Source organism: Microcaecilia unicolor, chromosome 2 (assembly GCF_901765095.1).
Source record: "Microcaecilia unicolor chromosome 2, aMicUni1.1, whole genome shotgun sequence".
Classification (NCBI taxonomy): domain Eukaryota; kingdom Metazoa; phylum Chordata; class Amphibia; order Gymnophiona; family Siphonopidae; genus Microcaecilia; species Microcaecilia unicolor.
This window is the reverse complement of record NC_044032.1, coordinates 566,473,984-566,493,762: the sequence shown is the minus strand read 5'-3', so window position 1 is coordinate 566,493,762 and position 19,779 is coordinate 566,473,984. Positions and strand designations below refer to the sequence as shown.

At 43.9% G+C, this 19,779-nt stretch overlaps 1 protein-coding gene across 1 annotated transcript in view; it reads right to left on the bottom strand.

Annotated features, from left to right (window-relative positions):
- PCM1 (pericentriolar material 1) overlaps window positions 1-19,779 on the bottom strand; it is an 866,960-nt gene that overhangs the window by 444,936 nt on the left and 402,245 nt on the right. Inside the window, 1 exon segment of the mRNA XM_030191464.1 lies at window positions 15,789-15,976. Coding sequence (XP_030047324.1) covers window positions 15,789-15,976 — 188 coding nt within the window.

Below are 19,779 nucleotides of genomic sequence, written 5' to 3'. Positions count from 1 at the left end.
GATCTTTGACATCGGATAAAACAATGCAATTGTCACTGGATCCAATTATGCAATCACACTATGCAGAAACAAGTTCTTCATCGTTTACAGTGGCTGATACACAACTATGGAAAGCACTCAAAGTTCACTTAAGCTCATTTAATAATGTGCATCGATTTAAGAAGCAGCTTAAAACACAGACTTTTGTGGTAGCATTCTATTGAGTAGTGATTACTATACTGTTTTTCTGATTTATAACGAATCACCTTTAAAATCTGCTCCCTAGTTCACAAAATTCTGTATGGTGAAGTCCCTGGCTACATGCTTAATCTAATCATACTACCTCCCAGGAATACATTGAGATTATCCCATTCATATTTAAACCTTCATTACCCAAACTGCAACGGACTTAAGTACAAATCCACGTATCATCCTTCTCTTTCATCAGCTCGCAATTAGGGAATTCTTTACCAAAGACTATGAAAACCATCTACAACCATCTAAATTTCATGAAATCTCTTAAGACCATGCTATTTGGGAAAGCTTATCCCACGGACTCAGCATGTGTCTCCTCTGCTTGATACACATCAATCTAGTGACTGGAATAGGCTTCCTGAGCCATTACATCTAGCTCCATCCCTGGCTGCCTTCAAATCCGGGCTAAAGGCCTACCTGTTTGATGCTGCTTTCGACTCCTGACTTGTAACTTTTATCTTATCCTTATGTGTCCTTCTGTCTGTCCTTCCCTTATCCTTTTTGGTCCTGTCTGTTTGTCCTGATTTAGATTGTAAGCTCTTTTGAGCAGGGACTGCCTTCTTCATGTTCAATTGTAAAGCGCTGCGTACGACTGATAGCGCTATAGAAGTGATTTATAGTAGTAGTAGTGACAATTTTGGACACATTCACCCTTCCCTCCTCTCTCCTGATTTCCCTTTTCGTCCCTTCCCCATCCTCCCCATTATTACTTATGTAGGTTTTCAGTTGTATTAGCATATTATTACTGCATTGGCGTCTGCCTCTGCGGTGCACTGTAAGCAGTGCTTTTTTTGTGCCGGTACGCGACGGTGTCATTTCCTTTCCTCGAGGGCGAGACGCGCTGAGAATGCAGGGAAAGGAAGCGGCCGACGCGATCGAAGGAGGCAAGCCTGTCAGCTGTTTGTTTTATTTCTTCAGTCTGCCGGTTCGCGAAAAAATAAGTTTTAGGAGGCAGGGATCGGTGCAAACAGCAGGGAGCGAGCAGGGGAGGGTGAGCAAGTGGGGCTGGGGGTTGTGTGGCCAAGTGGGTCTGGGGGGGGGGGGGTTGTGTGGCCAATTGGGTCTGGGGGGGTGTGGGCAAGTAGGGCTGGGTGTGTGTGTGTGTGTGGGCGGGCAATTGGGGCTGGGGTGTGTGTGTGGCCAATTGGTGCTGGGGGTGTGTGTGGGCAAGTAGGGCTGGGTGTGTGTGTGTGTGGGCAAGTGGGGCTGGGGGGGTATGTGTGGCCAATTGGGGCTGGGGGTATGTGTGTGTGGGCAAGTGGGGCTGGGTGTGTGTGTGGGCAAGTAGGGCTGAGGATGTGTGTGTGTGTGGGCAAGTGGGGCTGGGGGTGTGTGGGGGGGGGGGCAAGTGGAGCTGGGGGTGTGTGTGGGCAAGTGGGGCTGGTGGTGTGTGTATGGGCAAGTAGGGCTGGGGGTATGTATGTATGGGCAAGGGGGGCTGGGCAAATGGGGCTGGGGTTTGAATGATCTCAGGGGCAGGTGGAGGCTGGGGCGAGTCACTGGACATTGAAGGGAGGGGGAGGATGGGGGCAAAAGAGAATCGCTGGACATGGAGGGGATGGGATAGTAGGGCAGGGGAGAGAGGAGAATGGAGAATTGCTGGACATGGATGGAAGGGGAAGGCAGGGAAGAAAGAATTGCTGGACTTGGATAGGAGAAGAGGGCAGGGGAGAGAGGAGAATCACTGGACAGGGGAGGGGAGAGGAGACATGCTGGACATGGATGGAGGGGAGGGAAGATAGGAAGGAGATGCACATGGATGGGATGGCAGGAGAGGAAGGAGAAATGCTGGAAATGGATGGAGAGGAGAGCAGAGCAGGAGATAGAGGAGCATTGCTGGACATGGATGGATAGAGGGTTTGGCGGGGAGAGAGGAGAAATGCTGGACATGGAAGAAGAAAGGAGGAAAGTAAAGAAATAAATGGAAAGGAAGCCCTGGAAACGGAGTTAAGAGAACAGATAGACAGCAGCAGAATCAGACACTTGGACCAGTATGGATAGAAAACAGTCACCAGACAAAGGTAGAAAAAAATTATTTTATTTTCATTTTAGTGTTTGGAATATGTCCAATTTGAGAATTTACATCTGTTGTCTTATTTTGCACTGGGTATACTGGAGCTGTAACATCTTACAGAAATGATTTATAATGAAAAAAAATCACAAGTTATTGTTTTTCTCCTATACTAGTATATTTTCAATGATGTCTGTTTATATGCGCCATGGCTGATATAAGGGGTGTGGCTAATGTGGGTGTGGCTATCATAGGGGTGGAGCCATATGTGGTGACCCCGCCCATAATGAGTACCGGCACCTTTTTTTCTACAAAAAATGCACTGACTGTAAGTCACATTGAGCCTGACGCTGTTGGGAAAATGTGGGGTACAAATGAGATAATAAATAAATAAATTTAATCTAATAGGTAATAATTGGATTGTTTTGTATTAATTTTGTTTTGTTATTATGTATGTAATTTTGGAAACCACCTAGGTTTTAAAGTGGTGTATAAATTTAAAATAAATAAAAATAAAGAATGTTTGGCCTTAGTGTGGGCCCTTAAGAAACTGCAACTATATCTGTATGGGCGATACTTTACTGTCATCACAAATTCCAATCCATTGGTCAGGCTTAAGAGAGTCCCAGGAGAGAATGGGAAGCTACTCCGGTGGAGCCTGTCCCTGCAAATGTACAACTTCACCATACAGCACCAAGGGCAGTCAATATGGCAATGCTGATGGGACTCTCTAGGAAGGAGGAGCCAGGACTGCCCTGACACTGGACTGTCGTGACCCGACCAGTGGTCTGAGGCCACAGTCCGGGGTCTCTCTTAGAGGAAGGTGGTGTGGCAAAAAATGGAATTTTCCTGCTTGTAAACTGTATAGCTATTTTTATGATGTGCATTTCTCTTGTTTGGCCAGCAGATGGTGTCTGTCCTTTGTTTGTAAAGTTGTTACAAAAGTGCCAGTTTCTTCTTCCCTTCTAAGCTGAGAAGTAATCTGCACTGCTGTTGATCAGAAGCCCCTAAGTGAACCTGCTGGAAATTTTTAGTCTCGGAGTGGGAGTGTGGAAGGTACAGACCTCTATACTGAGACCCTGATCAAAAGCTGTGAGCAGTTAATTTTCCTGAACTCCCCAGGTAGTGAATAAGTGTTTAGTACGATTCCTGTCTCATTTATCTGTTACTGTCTGTTTTTCCAGGACTGACTAAGAATCCTGGTGGTTTGTGTTTTGAGTCTGTGGGTGCTTTCTAGGAACTGTGGGACCCCTAGAAGTGTGGCCCCAGTGTCCTTAGAAACCACTGGGTAATTAAGTTGTGGGTGAGAGACTTGCCCAGAGGCAAAAGTAACCTAGCAAGTGGGAGGAAGAGTATGCCAGAGTACAGCACGTGCACATGTGGTAGTGGGCCTGAGCAGTGTTGGGACAAACCCTCTAGGTGGCCGCAGGGTTAGCCCCAGGTGGGTGCTAGGCGTTCCGTGACAGACCCTGATGGAAAAAAAGGGCTGGAAGGCAGAGTTGATATTCAAGTAGTAAAAAGATTTTGCAGGACTGCTTGTCCAAACTGGTTACCCCGGCCAGAATGTTGCTCCAGATAGTAGTGGAGGAATGGCCTAGTGTTTAGGGTGGTGGACTTTGGTCCTGGGGAACTGAGGAACTGAGTTCGATTCCCGGCACAAGCAGCTCCTTGTGACTCTGGGCAAGTCACTTAACCCTCCCATTGCCTGCCGTGTTGAGCCTGCCATGAGTGGGAAAGCGCGGGGTACAAATGTAACAAAAATAAAATAAAATAAAAAAATAGTGAGCAGTTAAGGTGTGGATAGAAGAGCACGTTGCTGCCTTATTCAATAGAGGAAGTTACTGAGGCCACCAAGGTTCTTACACTGTGAGCAGCAATGCCACCTGAGCACAGGAGATATAGTGAGCCAGCCAAGTCAAGAGATAGTACATTTTGTGTGGGGAAATCTTTCCTGACCAATTTACTTCAATTCTTTGAAGGAGTAAACAAACATGTGGACAAAGGGGATCCGGCTGATATTGTGTATAGGGATTTTCAAAAGGCATTTGACAAGGTACCTCATGAAAGGCTACAGAGGAAAATGGAGGGTCATAGGAAGGAGGAACTGTCCTATTGTGGATTAAAAACTGGTTGAAGGATAGGAAACAGAGAGTGGGGTTAAATGGGCAGTATTCACAATGGAGAAGGGTAGCTAGTGGGGTTTCTCAGGGGTCTGTGCTAGGACCGCTGCTTTTTAATATATTAATAAATGATTTAGAGATGGGAGTAACTAGCGAGGTAATTACATTTGCTGATCCATGTCCTTGTATGTGCTCTGTAATTTTGTTTTTGATAATGATCTCCCCTGGAACCTTTTTTAAAAATCGGCGTTACATTGGTCACCCTCCAATCTTCCGGTACCACGCTCGATTTTAAGGATAAATTGCATATCACACAGTAGTTATTTTCAGATGGTTCCTTCTTCCGTTTTCTGAAGGCGTTTCTTTAAACCCTAATAGCTTCCTTCACCTCACTTTTCAACCACGCCGGCTGTCTTTTGGACTTCCATCTTTCTTTTCTAATTCGCGGAATGTTTGGCCTGGGCCTCCAGGATGGTATTTTTGAACAGCGCCCATGCCTGTTGTACAGTTTTTACCCTCTCAGTTGCCCCCCTAAGTTTTTTTTTTACCGTCGTTCTCATTTTATCATAGTCTCCTTTTTTAAAGCTAAACGCTAACGTATTTGACTTCCTGTGTATAGTTACTTCGAGGTTGATATCAAAACTGATCATATTATGATCACTGTTATCAAGCGGCCACAGTACCATAACGTCCCTCACCAGATCATGTGCTCCACTAAGGACCAAGTCTAGAATTTTTCCTTCTCTCGTCGGCTCCTGCACCAGCTGCTCCATAAAGCTGTCCTTGATTTCATCGTAGCTCTCTAGCGTGTCCCGATGTTACATTTACCCAGTCTATATTTGGATAAATGAAGTCACCCATTATTATCACATTGCCCATTTTGTTTGCGTCTCTGATTTCTTTTATCATTTCTGCGTCTACCTGCTCATCCTGGCGAGGTGGACGGTAGTACACTCCTATCACCGTCCTTTTCCCTTTTATACATGGAATTTCAACCCACAATGATTCAAAGGTGTGATTTGTGTCCTGCTGAATTTGTAATCTATCTGAGTCAAGGCTCTCGTTAATATACAATGCTACCCCTCCACCAGTCCGGTTCACCCTATCACTATGATATACTTTGTACCCCGGTATGACAGTGTCCCCACTGGTTATTCTCCTTCCACCAGTTCTCAGTAATGCCTACTATATCCAATTTTTCATTTAGTACAATATATTCCAACTCTCCCATCTTATTTCTTAGACTCCTATTATTTGCATATAGACATTTCTGAGTATGTTTGTTGTTCCTATTTGCATGATGCCTAGTACTTGACACTATTGATTTGCCATCTTTTGTCTGATCTTTAGTTGTATTTAAGGGCACCTGGCCTACCACTGTCTGTTGTGCAACCTCACTATCCAGAAACCCTATCTTCCCTGTTTCTGAGGTATCCTTGCAAGATACCTTATCCTGAACCATGCACTTTAAGCGACTGTTGGCCTTCCCCCCATTTCTAGTATAAAAGCTGCTCTATCTCCTTTTTAAATGCCGATGCCAGCAGCCCGGTCCCACCCTGGTTAAGGTGGAGCCCATCCTTCCGGAATAGGCTCCCCCATCCCCAGAATGTTGCCCAGTTCCTAACAAATCTAAAACCCTCCTCCCTGCACCATCGTCTCATCCACGCATTGAGACTCCGGAGCTCTGCCTGTCTCTTGGGCCCTGCGCATGGAACAGGTAGCATTTCAGAAAATGCTACCCTAGAGGATCTGGATTTCAGCTTTCTACCTAAGAGCCTAAATTTGGCTTCCAGCACCTCTCTCCCACATTTTCCTATGTCATTGGTACCCACATGTACCAAGACAGCCGACTCCTCCCTAGGTGACGCGTGAGGTCCGCCACCTTCGCCCCAGGCGATCCTCACGTCCACCGGCCACCCAGCTATCTATAAGCCTAATGATCGAATCACCAACTGCAATGGCTGTCCTAACCTTTCCCTCCCGGGCAGCACTTGGAGACATATCCTTGATGCGAGAGGATAGTACATCCCCTGGTGGGCAGGTCCTGGCTACAGGAGTACTTCTTACTTCACCAAGGTAATGCTCTCCTTCTAGGAGACCTCCCTCCTCCAAGGTAGCACAAGGGCTACCAGACTGGAGGTGGGACTTCTCTACAACATCCCTGTAGGTCTCCTCTATGTACCTCTCTGTCTCCCTCAGCTCCACCAAGTCTGCTACTCTAGACTCAAGAGAACGGACACGTTCCCTGAGAGCTAGGAGCTCTTTGCATTGGGCACACACATATAACATCTCACCAACTGGGAGATAATCATTCATGTGACACTCAATGCAAAAGACTGGATAGCACCCCTCTCACTGCTGGACTGCTGACTCCATCTTAGCGTTTTTGAGTTTTTCAATAATTTAAAACTTGCTACAGTATTAAGGATATTAGCTTAATACAAAGGGTCTTTTCGTTTATATAGTAAGACTAAACTAGATCCTGCAGTGCCTGTTAGATTCTGTTAATGCTGTGGTACAAAGCTTTTAAAACTAAGTGGAAAAGACTATGGAGAATAGTTGTTAAAATTTCCTTTTTATATTTTTATTTCGCCTAACACTAACCTACAATTCTTCCTTTAAACCCCAATCTTTAAGTTCCCAAAGCACAAAGCAAAGTAGCATTCACTTACCAGAGGATCTTTTAATGTACATTTACATAAGTACATAAGTACATAAGTACATAAGTAGTGCCATACTGGGAAAGACCAAAGGTCCATCTAGCCCAGCATCCTGTCACCGACAGTGGCCAATCCAGGTCAAGGGCACCTGGCACGCTCCCCAAACGTAAAAACATTCCAGACAAGTTATACCTAAAAATGCGGAATTTTTCCAAGTCCATTTAATAGCGGTCTATGGACTTGTCCTTTAGGAATCTATCTAACCCCTTTTTAAACTCCGTCAAGCTAACCGCCCGTACCACGTTCTCCGGCAACGAATTCCAGAGTCTAATTACACGTTGGGTGAAGAAAAATTTTCTCCGATTCGTTTTAAATTTACCACACTGTAGCTTCAACTCATGCCCTCTAGTCCTAGTATTTTTGGATAGCGTGAACAGTCGCTTCACATCCACCCGATCCATTCCACTCATTATTTTATACACTTCTATCATATCTCCCCTCAGCCGTCTCTTCTCCAAGCTAAAAAGCCCTAGCCTTCTCAGCCTCTCTTCATAGGAAAGTCGTCCCATCCCCACTATCATTTTCGTCGCCCTTCGCTGTACCTTTTCCAATTCTACTATATCTTTTTTGAGATACGGAGACCAGTACTGAACACAATACTCATATAAGAGTTTTATATATGTCTTTTATATTTTCATTTATGTATATATTAGAAAAAAAAAAGTAATGAACACCAGAGAGCTACCAGAAGTAATAGATATATAACCCTTTTTTCCCATATAGTCATTTATTGTTGACAATATGCTGTATTCTGTGTTGTAATGAACCACAGAACAAGGAATTCTTCTTCTTCTTATTTGTTACACTTGTTTCCCACATTTTCCCACATTTTGCAGGCTCAATGTGGCTTACACATAACCGTTAACTGTGTTAGCCGATTACGGTTTGAACAAATACATAGTATGAATGAATACAAAGTGATACTGTGGTATAATGAGGTATATGTATGGTAGGGAACAGTTGGGGGGAACTTAGAGAGGGAAAGGGGGAAGCAGAGTCAGGTAATATCCGTTGCAGTCTTTGGTTATGTTGTGTCGCAAGTGACCGGTATTTTTATGTTGGGTCAGTGGGGTATGCTCTTCTGAACAGGTCTGTCTTTACTGCTTTCCAAAAATTTAGGTGGTCGAGCATAGTTTTTACTGCTTTTGGCAATGCGTTCATAAGTATTGCCATACTGGGAAAGACCAAAGGTCCATTGAGCCCTCTACAAGTACCTGCTTGTGCTGGGAGCTGTAGGACTGAGCTCCTGGTGGACTATTTGGAGGCATGAATACCAGATTGAGAGTGTATCCTAACCAGACTATTTGAAGAACCCACCGGTCGGACGTTATAAGAGGCCACCTTTGGTGAAAAAATATTAACCTCCCTCCAACCTGTACATCATCCGGAACGGACACTTGCACTGTGGCTATGCTGCACTGGAGCCAGTCAAAAGCCCGTCCCTTGCTTTTGCTGGGGAGCCGCAGGGGCCTTAGGCGCACAATGTTGACCAGAACGAGCGCAATGGGCTGAGCCTGGGTAGGCTGCCAAGAAGCAGGAATGTACCTACGCCTATTATAGGAATAGGGAGCACTCCTCTTCCCTTCAAAAAACCTCCTCGATGAGGAGGTGGTAGCAGAAGATGCCCGGCGGGAGAGAGAATCCATAGCATCTTTGTGCTTTTTGATCTGATCGACCACATCCTCTACTTTTTCGCCAAAAAGCATATCCCCCCGGTAAGGAACATCCGCCATTCGCTGCTGCGTCTTCTGATCCAGGTCAGAGACACGCAGCCATGAGAGTCTGCGCATCACTATACCTTGAGCAGCTATTCTGGATGTCACATCAAAAAAAGTGTCCTAAGTACCCCTGGACAGGAATTTTTGACACGCCTTCTGCTACCTGACCACCTGGTGAAAAGGTTCGGCAAGCTCCAGTGGAAGCGCTTCGACCAAACTAGACAGTTGCCTCACCGAGTTCCGCAAGTGGATGCTTGTGTAGAGCTGGTATGTCTGAATTTTGGCTGCGAGCATAGCGGCCTGATACGTCTTCCTCCCAAAAGAATCCAAGGTCCTAGACTCTCTGCCTGGGGGCGCTGAGGCATAGGCCCTAGTACTCTTGGCTCTCTTGAGAGCAGAATCCACCACCATGGAATCGTGAGGTCGTTGACACTTCACCATTACCAGCTCTCCATGGGCTCTGTACTGGGACTCAGCTTTTTTTGGGACCACTGGATTAGAGAGAGGGAACGACCAGCTTCGCATAAGAACTTCTCTGAATGTGTTATGCAAAGGAGCCATTGCAACCTCTGAAGGTAGAGAAGGATAATCCAAAACCTTGAGCATCTCGGCCCTGGGCTCATCCACAACCTCCATAGGGAAGGGAATATCCTTTGACATTCCCCAAACAAAGGAGGAAAAAGAAAGACTCTCAGACGGAGACATCCTTCTCTCATTGGGTGGAGAAGGATCAGAGGGGACCCCATAGGACTCTTCTTCAGAAACGTATCTGGGATCTTCCTCTTCCTCCCACGAACGCTAATCCTCGGTATCGGACAAAAGATCTCAAAGAGGAGTCGGAACACGAGCCTGTCTCAACGTCGAGGAATGATGACCTCAAGGGGGATGTCGAGAAGTCGACCCCTGCCTAGACTGTGGCGAAGCTTCCTCCGCTGACGTCGAAAGGAGAGTTGACCCGGGTGGCAGCCGACGCCGATGCCGCAAGCGGCACCGAGGTCGGAGACCTCACCACAGGCGAAGGACCAGATGCCACTTCAACAGCAGTAGACACAAGCACCCCTGGCACAAAAGTAGACTGGCGCAAAAATCCCTCCAGAAGCTCTGGAAGAAGGGCGCTGATTCGCTCATCGAGACCCTCCATCGGAAAAGGCTGCGGGGCCGGTGGCAAAATCTGTGGGGGCTCGAGAGCCAGTACCAGGCTGCCAGAAGACCCCGGAGCACTCGATACCGTGCATGGAAGGCGATCGATGACGGTGCTTCTTAGGCTTCGCTCAACGCCCGTCATCGAGACTCCTCGGTACCAAAGAGGAGGACGTGGAAATCTCATGCCTCCTCGGGGCCGGGTCCTACGAAGGTCGGTCCCGGGGGGCCTGCACAGCAGTAGGCCTCGAGACAGGTGGAGACCCACTCGATGCCTCGCTGCTTCTAGCGCGATGTGGTCGTTCGGCAGCCATTACCTGTGCTCTCGAAGTCGATGCTTCCCTCAACATCGACGCCTATGATCTCAAAGGACTGGACCGATCAACAAAAAGTTTTTCTCTTTGAGCCTCCCAAGACACTTGGGTCTGTTTTTTCATCAAAGGACACAGCTTGCAAGCAGCTGGTAGATGATCAGGCCCAAGGCACTGGAGACACCACGCATGGTGGTCGGTCCCCAAGATGGTCCGGTTGCACCGAGTACAACGCTTGAAGCCGCTGGGTGTCCTCGATGATATGGACGGAAAAACGGCGGCTGCGAAATTAAATGGCGCGATTGTGCCAATTAAAAAGGCACAAAAAGGGAAAACAAAAGACAGCCGCGGCAAAAAGAAAGAAAACTTAAACTTAACGAGAAAACTAAGAGAAAATAAGGGTAAAGCAATTTTTATTTTTTTATTTTGTTGAAACAAGAAACAAAAAGAAAGAGAAAAAGAAGCAGTAACACGCAGACTCTTTCCTGGGCCGAAAGGAACACAGCGAAAAAACCGTGTCACCTCAGATGCGGAGAAAAGATAACGGAGGTTCTTACTCACGCGATGGGCGGGAAACCAATGCGCGCCAGAAGACTCTGGAAGATTTTTGCTAGCAAAACTTCCGATCCTGGGCCGACGTGGACGTCGACACAAGTGTGAGAACAAGCAGCTTGCTTGACCTCGGAGAAAGATCATATACACAGACAAATATTCAATCTCAAACTCATTTCTAAATAGGTAGGGTTTAAATCTATGATTTATGAATACTACACAAATCCTTTAAAGAACTTCTGGTACTGACCAGAACTCAATAATGTTAAAAAAATAATATTTAAAAAAAAAAAAAATCAACAAAATTAGGATTGGAGACTTAATCCCATCCCTATCTGAACTCTGAGGAAAGGAGTTCCCCGATCGCCATACAAATGCTGCGAAAAGAGGTTCCCGGCAACCAGCAGCTATAATCTAGAGATAATGCAAACAAGTGACTTGGACTGCAGGGAGACTAGTTCAGCTGCCAGTTATGAGGCAATATAGTCCATAGCTTCAGATTTGGGACATATTAATAGGAGTGGTCCCCTGAGCAATTAAACAAGACAATCTTTGCTGGAGGTATGCAGAAGAAGAGCCAAATGGTGGTGATTGCTAGAGTTATTGGGGATAGAAGGAAAATGAAAGAGCTGGTAAGAGTGGAGGACACAACTGATTTCTCTATCCCTGCACCAGTGAGATATTGTTTAACTCCACTGCCAGCTCCACCAACAGAAGTCACTTTGGACCAGGAATGGTCACTGGTTTCCCAAATGGAGGGTTCTCTTACTGGCTGATTGCATCAGCTTTGCAACTTTACTAAAGGGGCTGCTGTTTAGTTCTCCACTCAGGATATGTTATCAAAAACACGAAGAATGCTTGTAGGTTTGTGAAAAGACAACAAAATCTTTAACATCTTTGAATTCAGCCCTATCGAATGACAGTATTTTCTTAGAAATAAGAACATAAGAAAATATTCATTGCCATACTGGGACAGACCGAAGGACCATCAAGCCCAGTATCCTGTTTCCAACAGAGTCCAATCTAGGTCACAAGTACCTGACAAGATCCCAAAACAGTAAAAAAAGATTCAATGCTGCTTATCCTAGAAATAAGCAGTGGATTTCCCCAGTCCATCTTAATAATGGCTTATGGCAGTGGTTCCCAGCAATCTTAGTGTCCAAGAAATATTTATTGGCACACCCCCCCCCCCCTCCCTTTTCCATGCAGCCACCTCCTCTCACTCCAACACACCTCTTCTCCCTGAAAGTTCAGCACACTTCTCCACTCCCTGCAGCCCTCTCCTCCCAGAAATTCCAGCACACCCCCCTCTTCCCAGAAAGTCCAGCACACCTCTCCATTCCCTGCAGCCCCTCTCCTCCCATAAGTCCAGCACACCTCTGCTTTCCCCAAATCCAATATTGCTCGCTACCTTCCTTCCCGCAGGTCCAGGATCGCTGCCACTTCCTTCTCTTTACCCCGCTGAAGTGTTGCAGCTTACATTTTCATGCTGTCCAAGATTCACACAGGAACTCTGGGGCCTTCCCTCTGCCACATCCAGCCCTCTCTGATGCAACTGCCTGTTGCGAGGGACGTAAATGGCAGAGGGAAGTCCCCACAATGCCTGTGTGAATTGCAGACTGCCTGAAAATGTAAGCTGCAAGAACTGCAGCAGCAGCAGGGAAAGGAGGAGAAAACGGCAGATTCCAGACTTGTTGGAGGGGAAGTAGGGAGCGATGCTGGATTGTGGGCATCAGGATGGTGATCAAGATTTGCCACGGCACCCCTGAGAGTTTGCTGTGGCGCACAGTTTGGGAACTGCTGGCTTATGGACTTTTCTTTCAGGAAATTAGCCAAATCTTTTTTAAACCCTGCTAAGCTAACAACTTCTGCCACATTCTGTGGCAAAGAATTCCACATTTTAATTACATGTTGAGTAAAGAAATACATTCTTCAGTTTGTTTTAAATTTACTACTTAGTAGCTTCATTGCAGACTCCCCATTCCTAGTATTTTTGGAAATAGTAAAGAAGCGATTTACATCTATCCATTTCAAGTCATTTGGTATTTTATAAACCTCTACAATATCTCCCCTCCAAACTGAAGAGCCCTAACTGCTTTAGCCTTTCTTCATAGGAAAGTCGTCCCATCCCCTCTATGATTTGTGTCACCATTCTCTGTACCTTTTCTAATTCTGCTATATCTTTTTTGAGATACTGTGACCAGAATGGCACCCAGTATTTGAGGTGCAGTCACACCATGGAATGATACAAGGGCATTGTCATGTCCTCATTTTTGTTTTTCATTCCATTCCTAATAATTCCTAACATTCTATTTACTTTTTTAGCCGTCACCACACACTGAGCAGAGGGTTCCAACATATCATCAACGATGACATCTAAATCCTTCTCCTGGGCAGTGATTCCTAATGTGGAATCTTGTATCAAGTAACTATAGTTTGAGTCCCTCTTTCCCATATGCATCACTTTGCATTTGCTCACATTAAATGTCACCTGCCATTTGGATGCCCAGACCCAATCTCGTAAGGTCCTCTTGTAATTTTTTATAATCCTTTTGTGATTTAGCAACTTTGAATAACTTTGTATCATCAGCAAATGTAACTACCTCATTAGTTATTTCCATATCTAGATCATTTATAAATATGTTAAAAAGCAGCAGTCCCAGGACAGACCCATGGGGAACCCTACTTATCTACTCTTCTCCATTGAGAATACTGACCATTTAGCCCTATTCTCTGTTTTCTTTTAACCAGTTTTTAGTCCACAACAGTACATTATCTCCTATCTCATGACTTTCTAATTTCCTCAGCAGCCTTTCAATTGGTTACCTGTTGAACAACGAAGCATTTACAAAGTAGCGATACTAACCTTTAAGGCTTTTAGAATAGGTGTTCCCGATTATCACTCTTGTTTAACAATTCCTTACTACCTGGCCAGGATTCTCTGCTCTTTAAAAGATCATTTAGTTTCACCTAATCCCAGACTCACGCATCTTCAATCTACCAGACACAGTGCTTTTTTTTTCACTCCGCAGCTGTCTTTCTTTCAAAAAATGTAAAGCCGAACTAAAGACTTGGCTTTCTCAATGGGCTTTTAGGTAAACAGTCTGATCGAGACCACCAGCTAAACCAAGCTACATTAACCGATTGTACTGTTTTATTATTTTTTCTTTTCTACTCTTCTTATTTTTTAGGTTTTATATGACCTTCTGTGTGACTGATGTGTTTCCTTTTTTATTTTTAATGGAGTTCCTTTCCTTTTCCTGGTTTTTAGTTTATACACTGCTCTGTTCTGCTTAGTCAGAGTGGCATATTAAGATTTTAATAACAACAAGGTACTTTGTAAAATGCCTTTTGAAAATTCAGATACGTCACCTTTATCCACATGTTTATTCACCCCTTCAAAGAAATGTAGTAGATTGGTAAGGTAAGATTTCCCTTGACTAAATCCATGTTGGCTTTGTCTCATTAATGTATGCCTATGTATATGTTCAGTAGTTTTGTTCTTTATAATAGTCTCATCATTTTGCCCGGCACCAGTGTTCAGCTCAGTGGTCTGTAATTTCTCTGATCACCTCTGGAACTCAAAGTTTTGGCATTTCATTGGCCATCCTCAAATCTTCCGGTACCATGTTTGATTTTAAAGATAAATTACATATTACTAATAGCTATGCAAGTTCATATTTCAGTTCTGTCAGTACTCAGGGGTGTATACCATCTGGTCCAGGCATTTTGCTACTCTTTGTGAAACTGCCCCATTACATCTTACAGGTTTAAAGCGATTTGTTTCCGTTTCTCTGACTCATCAGCATTGAATACCATTTCTGGCACTGGTATCTCTCCCACATCTTCCTTGGTGAAAACCAAAGCAAAGAACTCATTTAATCTCCCTGCTACGGCCTTGTCTTCCCTGAGTACCCCTTTTGCCCCTTGGTCATCTAGTGGTTCAAATGATTCTTTTACCAGCTTTGTGCTTCTAACATACCTAAAAAAGTTTTTACTATATGTTTTTGTCTCCAATGCAATCTTCTTTTCAAAGTCTCTTTACCTTCCTGATCAGTGCTTTGCATTTGAGTTGCCATTCCTGATGCTGTTTCCTATTTTCAGTTGGAGCCTTCTTCCATTTTCTGAAGGATTTTCTTTCAGCTCTGCTTTTTTCACCTCAATTTTTAACCATGCCAGATGTTGTTTGGTTTTACTTCCTCCTTTTTAATATATGTAATATACCTGGTCTGGGCTTCCAGAATAGTACTTTTGAATAGCATTCATGTCTGATGTAAATTTTGGACCTTTGCAGGTGCTCCTCTACGTTTGCTTGTTTTTTTTTTTTGTTTTTTTTAAACCATTCTCATTTTATCATAGTCTCCTTTTTGAAAGTTAAATGCTAATGTATTGGATTTCCTGCGAATCTACTCCAGATATTATATCAAATCTGATCATGTTATGATCACGGATATCAAGTGGCCCCAGAACTGTTACCTCCTACACCTGATCATGCGCTTCACTAGGAAGACATTGAAAGATAAAGTCTGATTTCAAAAGAACAAAGGCATCACCTTCAGAAGGGAGAGTGTGTTGGGCACAGAGATAAGCTTTCCTTTAAAATGAACCAAGGAGACAAACCTCTGCCCCAAAACCTAAGAAAGGCTTAAAAGGAAGTGTAGGACTGATTGCTCAGGGCTGAACACAGCATCAGCCCCTTCAAGGGGTATGAAGTCAGTTCTGTGCTGCGATTCTCTGGCTTCATTTGCTGACAGAGGTAGATAACCACTTGCTTGGATAAGTCTGGGATGGACAATATAGAACAGGAAATCTTTTTTCTTAGAAAAGTTGGAAGATGCCTGGAATGCCCTCCCAGTAGAGGAGGAGACAAAAATGGTGATGCAACTTTAAAAAAGTGTGGGATAAACACTGAAGATCCTATAACAGTAAGAGACTGAAACATTTCTGACAGATGTTATCAAACCTATCTTTTCACAACATACCTGGTGTTATAGATGAGAAGCCAGAAAAACCTGGCACATTAAACAAACTCATAGGTTGAGTAGGAAAGCTGAAAGGACAAACAATAGGTGATGGTGGTGGAACACTATTGCCCTTCTCCTTTCTCTGCGGCTTTCCCTGATGTTGCTCCTGTTGTTGACGTGCAAGGTCATTTAACATCTGTTTCAGCCTGAAAAACACAAAATTGGTTTAAGTTTCAAATTTACAAGGTAATTTACACAAAGCTATTTTTTATAAAACGTTTTTTGCATATATGAGCTCCTATAAAATTTGGTCATGCTTAAAAATTACATATGGTGTAAGCCCGTATAAACTTGTGCAATAAGCATGTCCAAGGGCAGGGTTTGGAGCTATCAAGGGCAATCAAGGGAAATTAAGTCTTACCTACTGAGTTTTCTTCCTTTAGTCCCACCAGACCAGTTCAGAACCAGTAGGTTGTGCCCATCAACCAGCAGAAGGAGATGGAGAAAAAAAAAGCCCTGCATGCTTTGCCTAATGGCGGCACCATGCAGCTTTAAATGCTCAGTATTTATAGGGACAAAGCAATGGATCATCTATTTTCCATTTCACTTCAATTGTTATTCTAGTAATACTAGAGGAGGAGTGGCCTAGTGGTTAGGGTGGTGGACTTTGGTCCTGGGGAACTAAGGAACTGAGTTCGATTCCCGGCACAGGCAGCTCCTTGTGACTCTGGGCAAGTCACTTAAGCGTCCATTGCCTGCCGCATTGAGCCTGCCATGAGTGGGAAAGCGCGGGGTACAAATGTAACAAAAAATAACAAAAAATAAAAAAAATCATAACCAACTGCTGGTAAAAAAAAATGCAAAAAAAAAAAAAAAATCACCGCCTTAGAAAAAGAAACTATTTGAGAAATGTGACCCTGAAGACAGTTTATTAATAAAAAAGTAAACATAGTAATTCTAAAGTATACTTCAGTGGATTAATAACTGGAAATACATTAGTAGGGAGGACCTCTGGACTGGTCTGGTGGGACTAAAGGAATAAAAGTTACAGCTAAAACCTAATTTCTCCTCCTTTAGAATTCTCACCAGACCAGTCCAGAATTTGTGGATGTACCAAAGCAGTTCCCAAGATGGTAGGACTCTTTCTACCCAAATAATTTTAGTCCTGCTTCTGCCCTGAACTGAAAATGCTAGGTAAATCTAAGAACAACTATATCACCGGAAGTATCACTCAAAATTCTGCCTGATACATTAATGGCCATTACCACATCCTCATTCAGCGAGGGACATGGAGCAAAAGTAAAGACAATCTACCTGATATGAAGATACCACCGCTTGAAAGACAGAATTGTTTAATTGACATTTCTGCTTCTGTGAACTAAAGAAAGGGATTTATGCATTTTAAAACTTGTAGCTCAGAAAAAAAAACTGTGACAATGGGAGGAGTTAAGATGGCGGTTCGTGCTTGAGGTTCTGCAGGCGCTGTGCTGAGCTTTACCAATTTTACCTCTCCTAAAAATGCCGCATTCAAAGAGGAAAGGTGCAGTGAAGGGCGCTTTGTCGTTGGCTCAATCACTGCCTCCGGGTCAGCGAACGCTACTGCAGTTCACTACGCGCAATCCCGTGGATACTGGTGAGAGGGATCCCGCTGTTAGTCTCGCCGAAGGAGAGGCGTCTCCACTTGGGATGGAAACATCACTGTCCCCGCCAGAACTTAAATCCACCGCTCTGCCCTGCAGCACTCCGGATGAGCAATGAGGATCCGAAGGAGCCGGAAGTCGGCAACCAAAGGGCCTCAGACGACAGAACTCTTCCTCAGGGTGCAGATGGTGTGATCATAGAACCAATGGTTCCCCAAGCGGTGACTTTACACTCCATTTGGACTGCAATTCAACAACTAACATCTGCGGTCAGGAAAACTTCCCAGGATACAGCATTGCTGGTAAATAAGTTTGACTCTAACTTTAGCACTGGAAACTGTTAAGACGGAGCAAGCTAATCAAAAGGCTGAAATGACATCGTTAAAAGCTCTTTCAGATACTTTGATGAAAGATAAAATAAAAACTTCCTTGAAATTAGAATCTTTAGATAATTACAACAGAAGATTAAATCTGAGGTTGTTGAATTTTCCCTTTGCAATAGGAGTTTCTCCAATAGATTTCCTTAAAAAATATTTCATGGAGGTCTTGTTTTACCCGCAATCTGCAATACCACCTATTAATAAAGCTTACTATTTGCCTGATAAATCCTCCAAGGCGAATCCAAACGATGATAACCAGTGCCCAGAAATAAATCTACAGAACTTATCCGCATTCTTAGAAGAATCTATTTCGGAGATAACTACTCGGAGGACATTACTTATATCCTTTGTTTTCGAGCAAGATTTAAGGGCATTATTAAAACTTTACTTTAAGAATGCTTCTAAACTGTTTCATGGACAAAAAATCTGGATTTTTCCAAATGTGATTAAAACTACTCAGGATCGCAGGAGAGCGTTTCTTGTTTATAGAGAAGAAGTTAAATCTATGGGTGCTACCTTTTTGTTAGCTTATCCTTGTAAATGCTGTATCAAATATTTAGGGAACAAATATATATTTTTTTTAGCCTGACCAGTTGAAAAAGTTTATAGAAGCCAAAAAATTGACCAAGTAGGGTGTAAAAGGTATTAAGGATATGGAAGTAAGACGGGCGTAAGAGAACCAGGCCATTTACTTTCTACAAATGTTTTCTTTTAATTTATCTCCTTTATTGCCTCCCTTTTCAATCTTTGTGGTCTAAGAAAGTAGAATATGTTTCAAATAAAATTTTCCTGAGGTTTTGCTAAATAAGTATATCCTTTGTTTATAGAAATATTGATTAACCTGTGATATAGCAACCAGTATAAGGTATTACTACTGTATTTCCATTTATAAGTTTATCTTGTAAATTTTGAAAAATTTAATAAAGAAATAATAAAAAAAAAAACCAACTTGTAGCTCAAACGTTTTATAAAAAAGACAGAAACCAAGGACAGCTACATAAAGAGTAAGATTCTTCCAAGATGCTCCTTAAAGGTAGTCAAAGGACAGAAGAACCAGGGCCTTACGCAGCAGAATCAAACTCCACTCAGGGCAGGAGAAATGCACAGGATGACATATAGCCTTCAGAGCATTCCAGATCACTCATAGTTCCAGGAGATTGATCTGAAGACCTGTTTCCCAGAAGGACCAGGCTCCTTGAGTGTGAAGCCCATCTACACGAGCTCTCCACCCTAGGAGGGATGCATCCGTCATCAGCACTTTTTGCAGCTGAGGAATTTGGAATGGTCGTTCCATGGTCAAATTGTACAGAATTGTCACCACTGAAGAGAGTTTTGAAAATCGGCAGACAGCTGGATCACATCCTCCAGATTCCCTGTAGTTTAATAGCACTGGGAAGCTAAGGTCCATTGAACTGATCTCATATGTAGACGTGCCATGGGTGTTACATGTACTGTAGAAGCCATGTGCCCCAAGAGTCTCAACATCTGGCAAGCTGTGATCTGCTGGGACACTCGAACTGTGGACACAAGGGACAGGAGGCTGTCTGCCCTTGTCTCTGGAAGATAAGGCCAAGCTGTCTTCGTGTCCACCAGTGCTCCAATGAACTCCAATTTTTGGACAGGAGAGAGATGGGACTTGGAGTAATTTATTATGAGCCCAAGTAGCTCTAGCACCTGAATAGTCATTCGCATGGAGTCCCAAGCACCGTCCTTCGAGGTGCTCTTCACCAGCCAATCGAGATTAGGAAACACATGCACTCCCAGCCTGCGTAGCGACGCTGCAACTACTGCTACACACTTTGTAAACACTCTGGGCGCAGACGCCATACCAAAGGGCAGGACACTGTACTGAAAGTGCTGCATTCACAACCGAAATTGAAGATACTGCCTGTGAGCTAGGAGTATCGAGATGACTGTGTAAGCATCCTTTAAGTCCAGAGAGCATAGCCAATCGCTTTCCTGAATCATGGGAAGAAGGGTGCCTAGGGA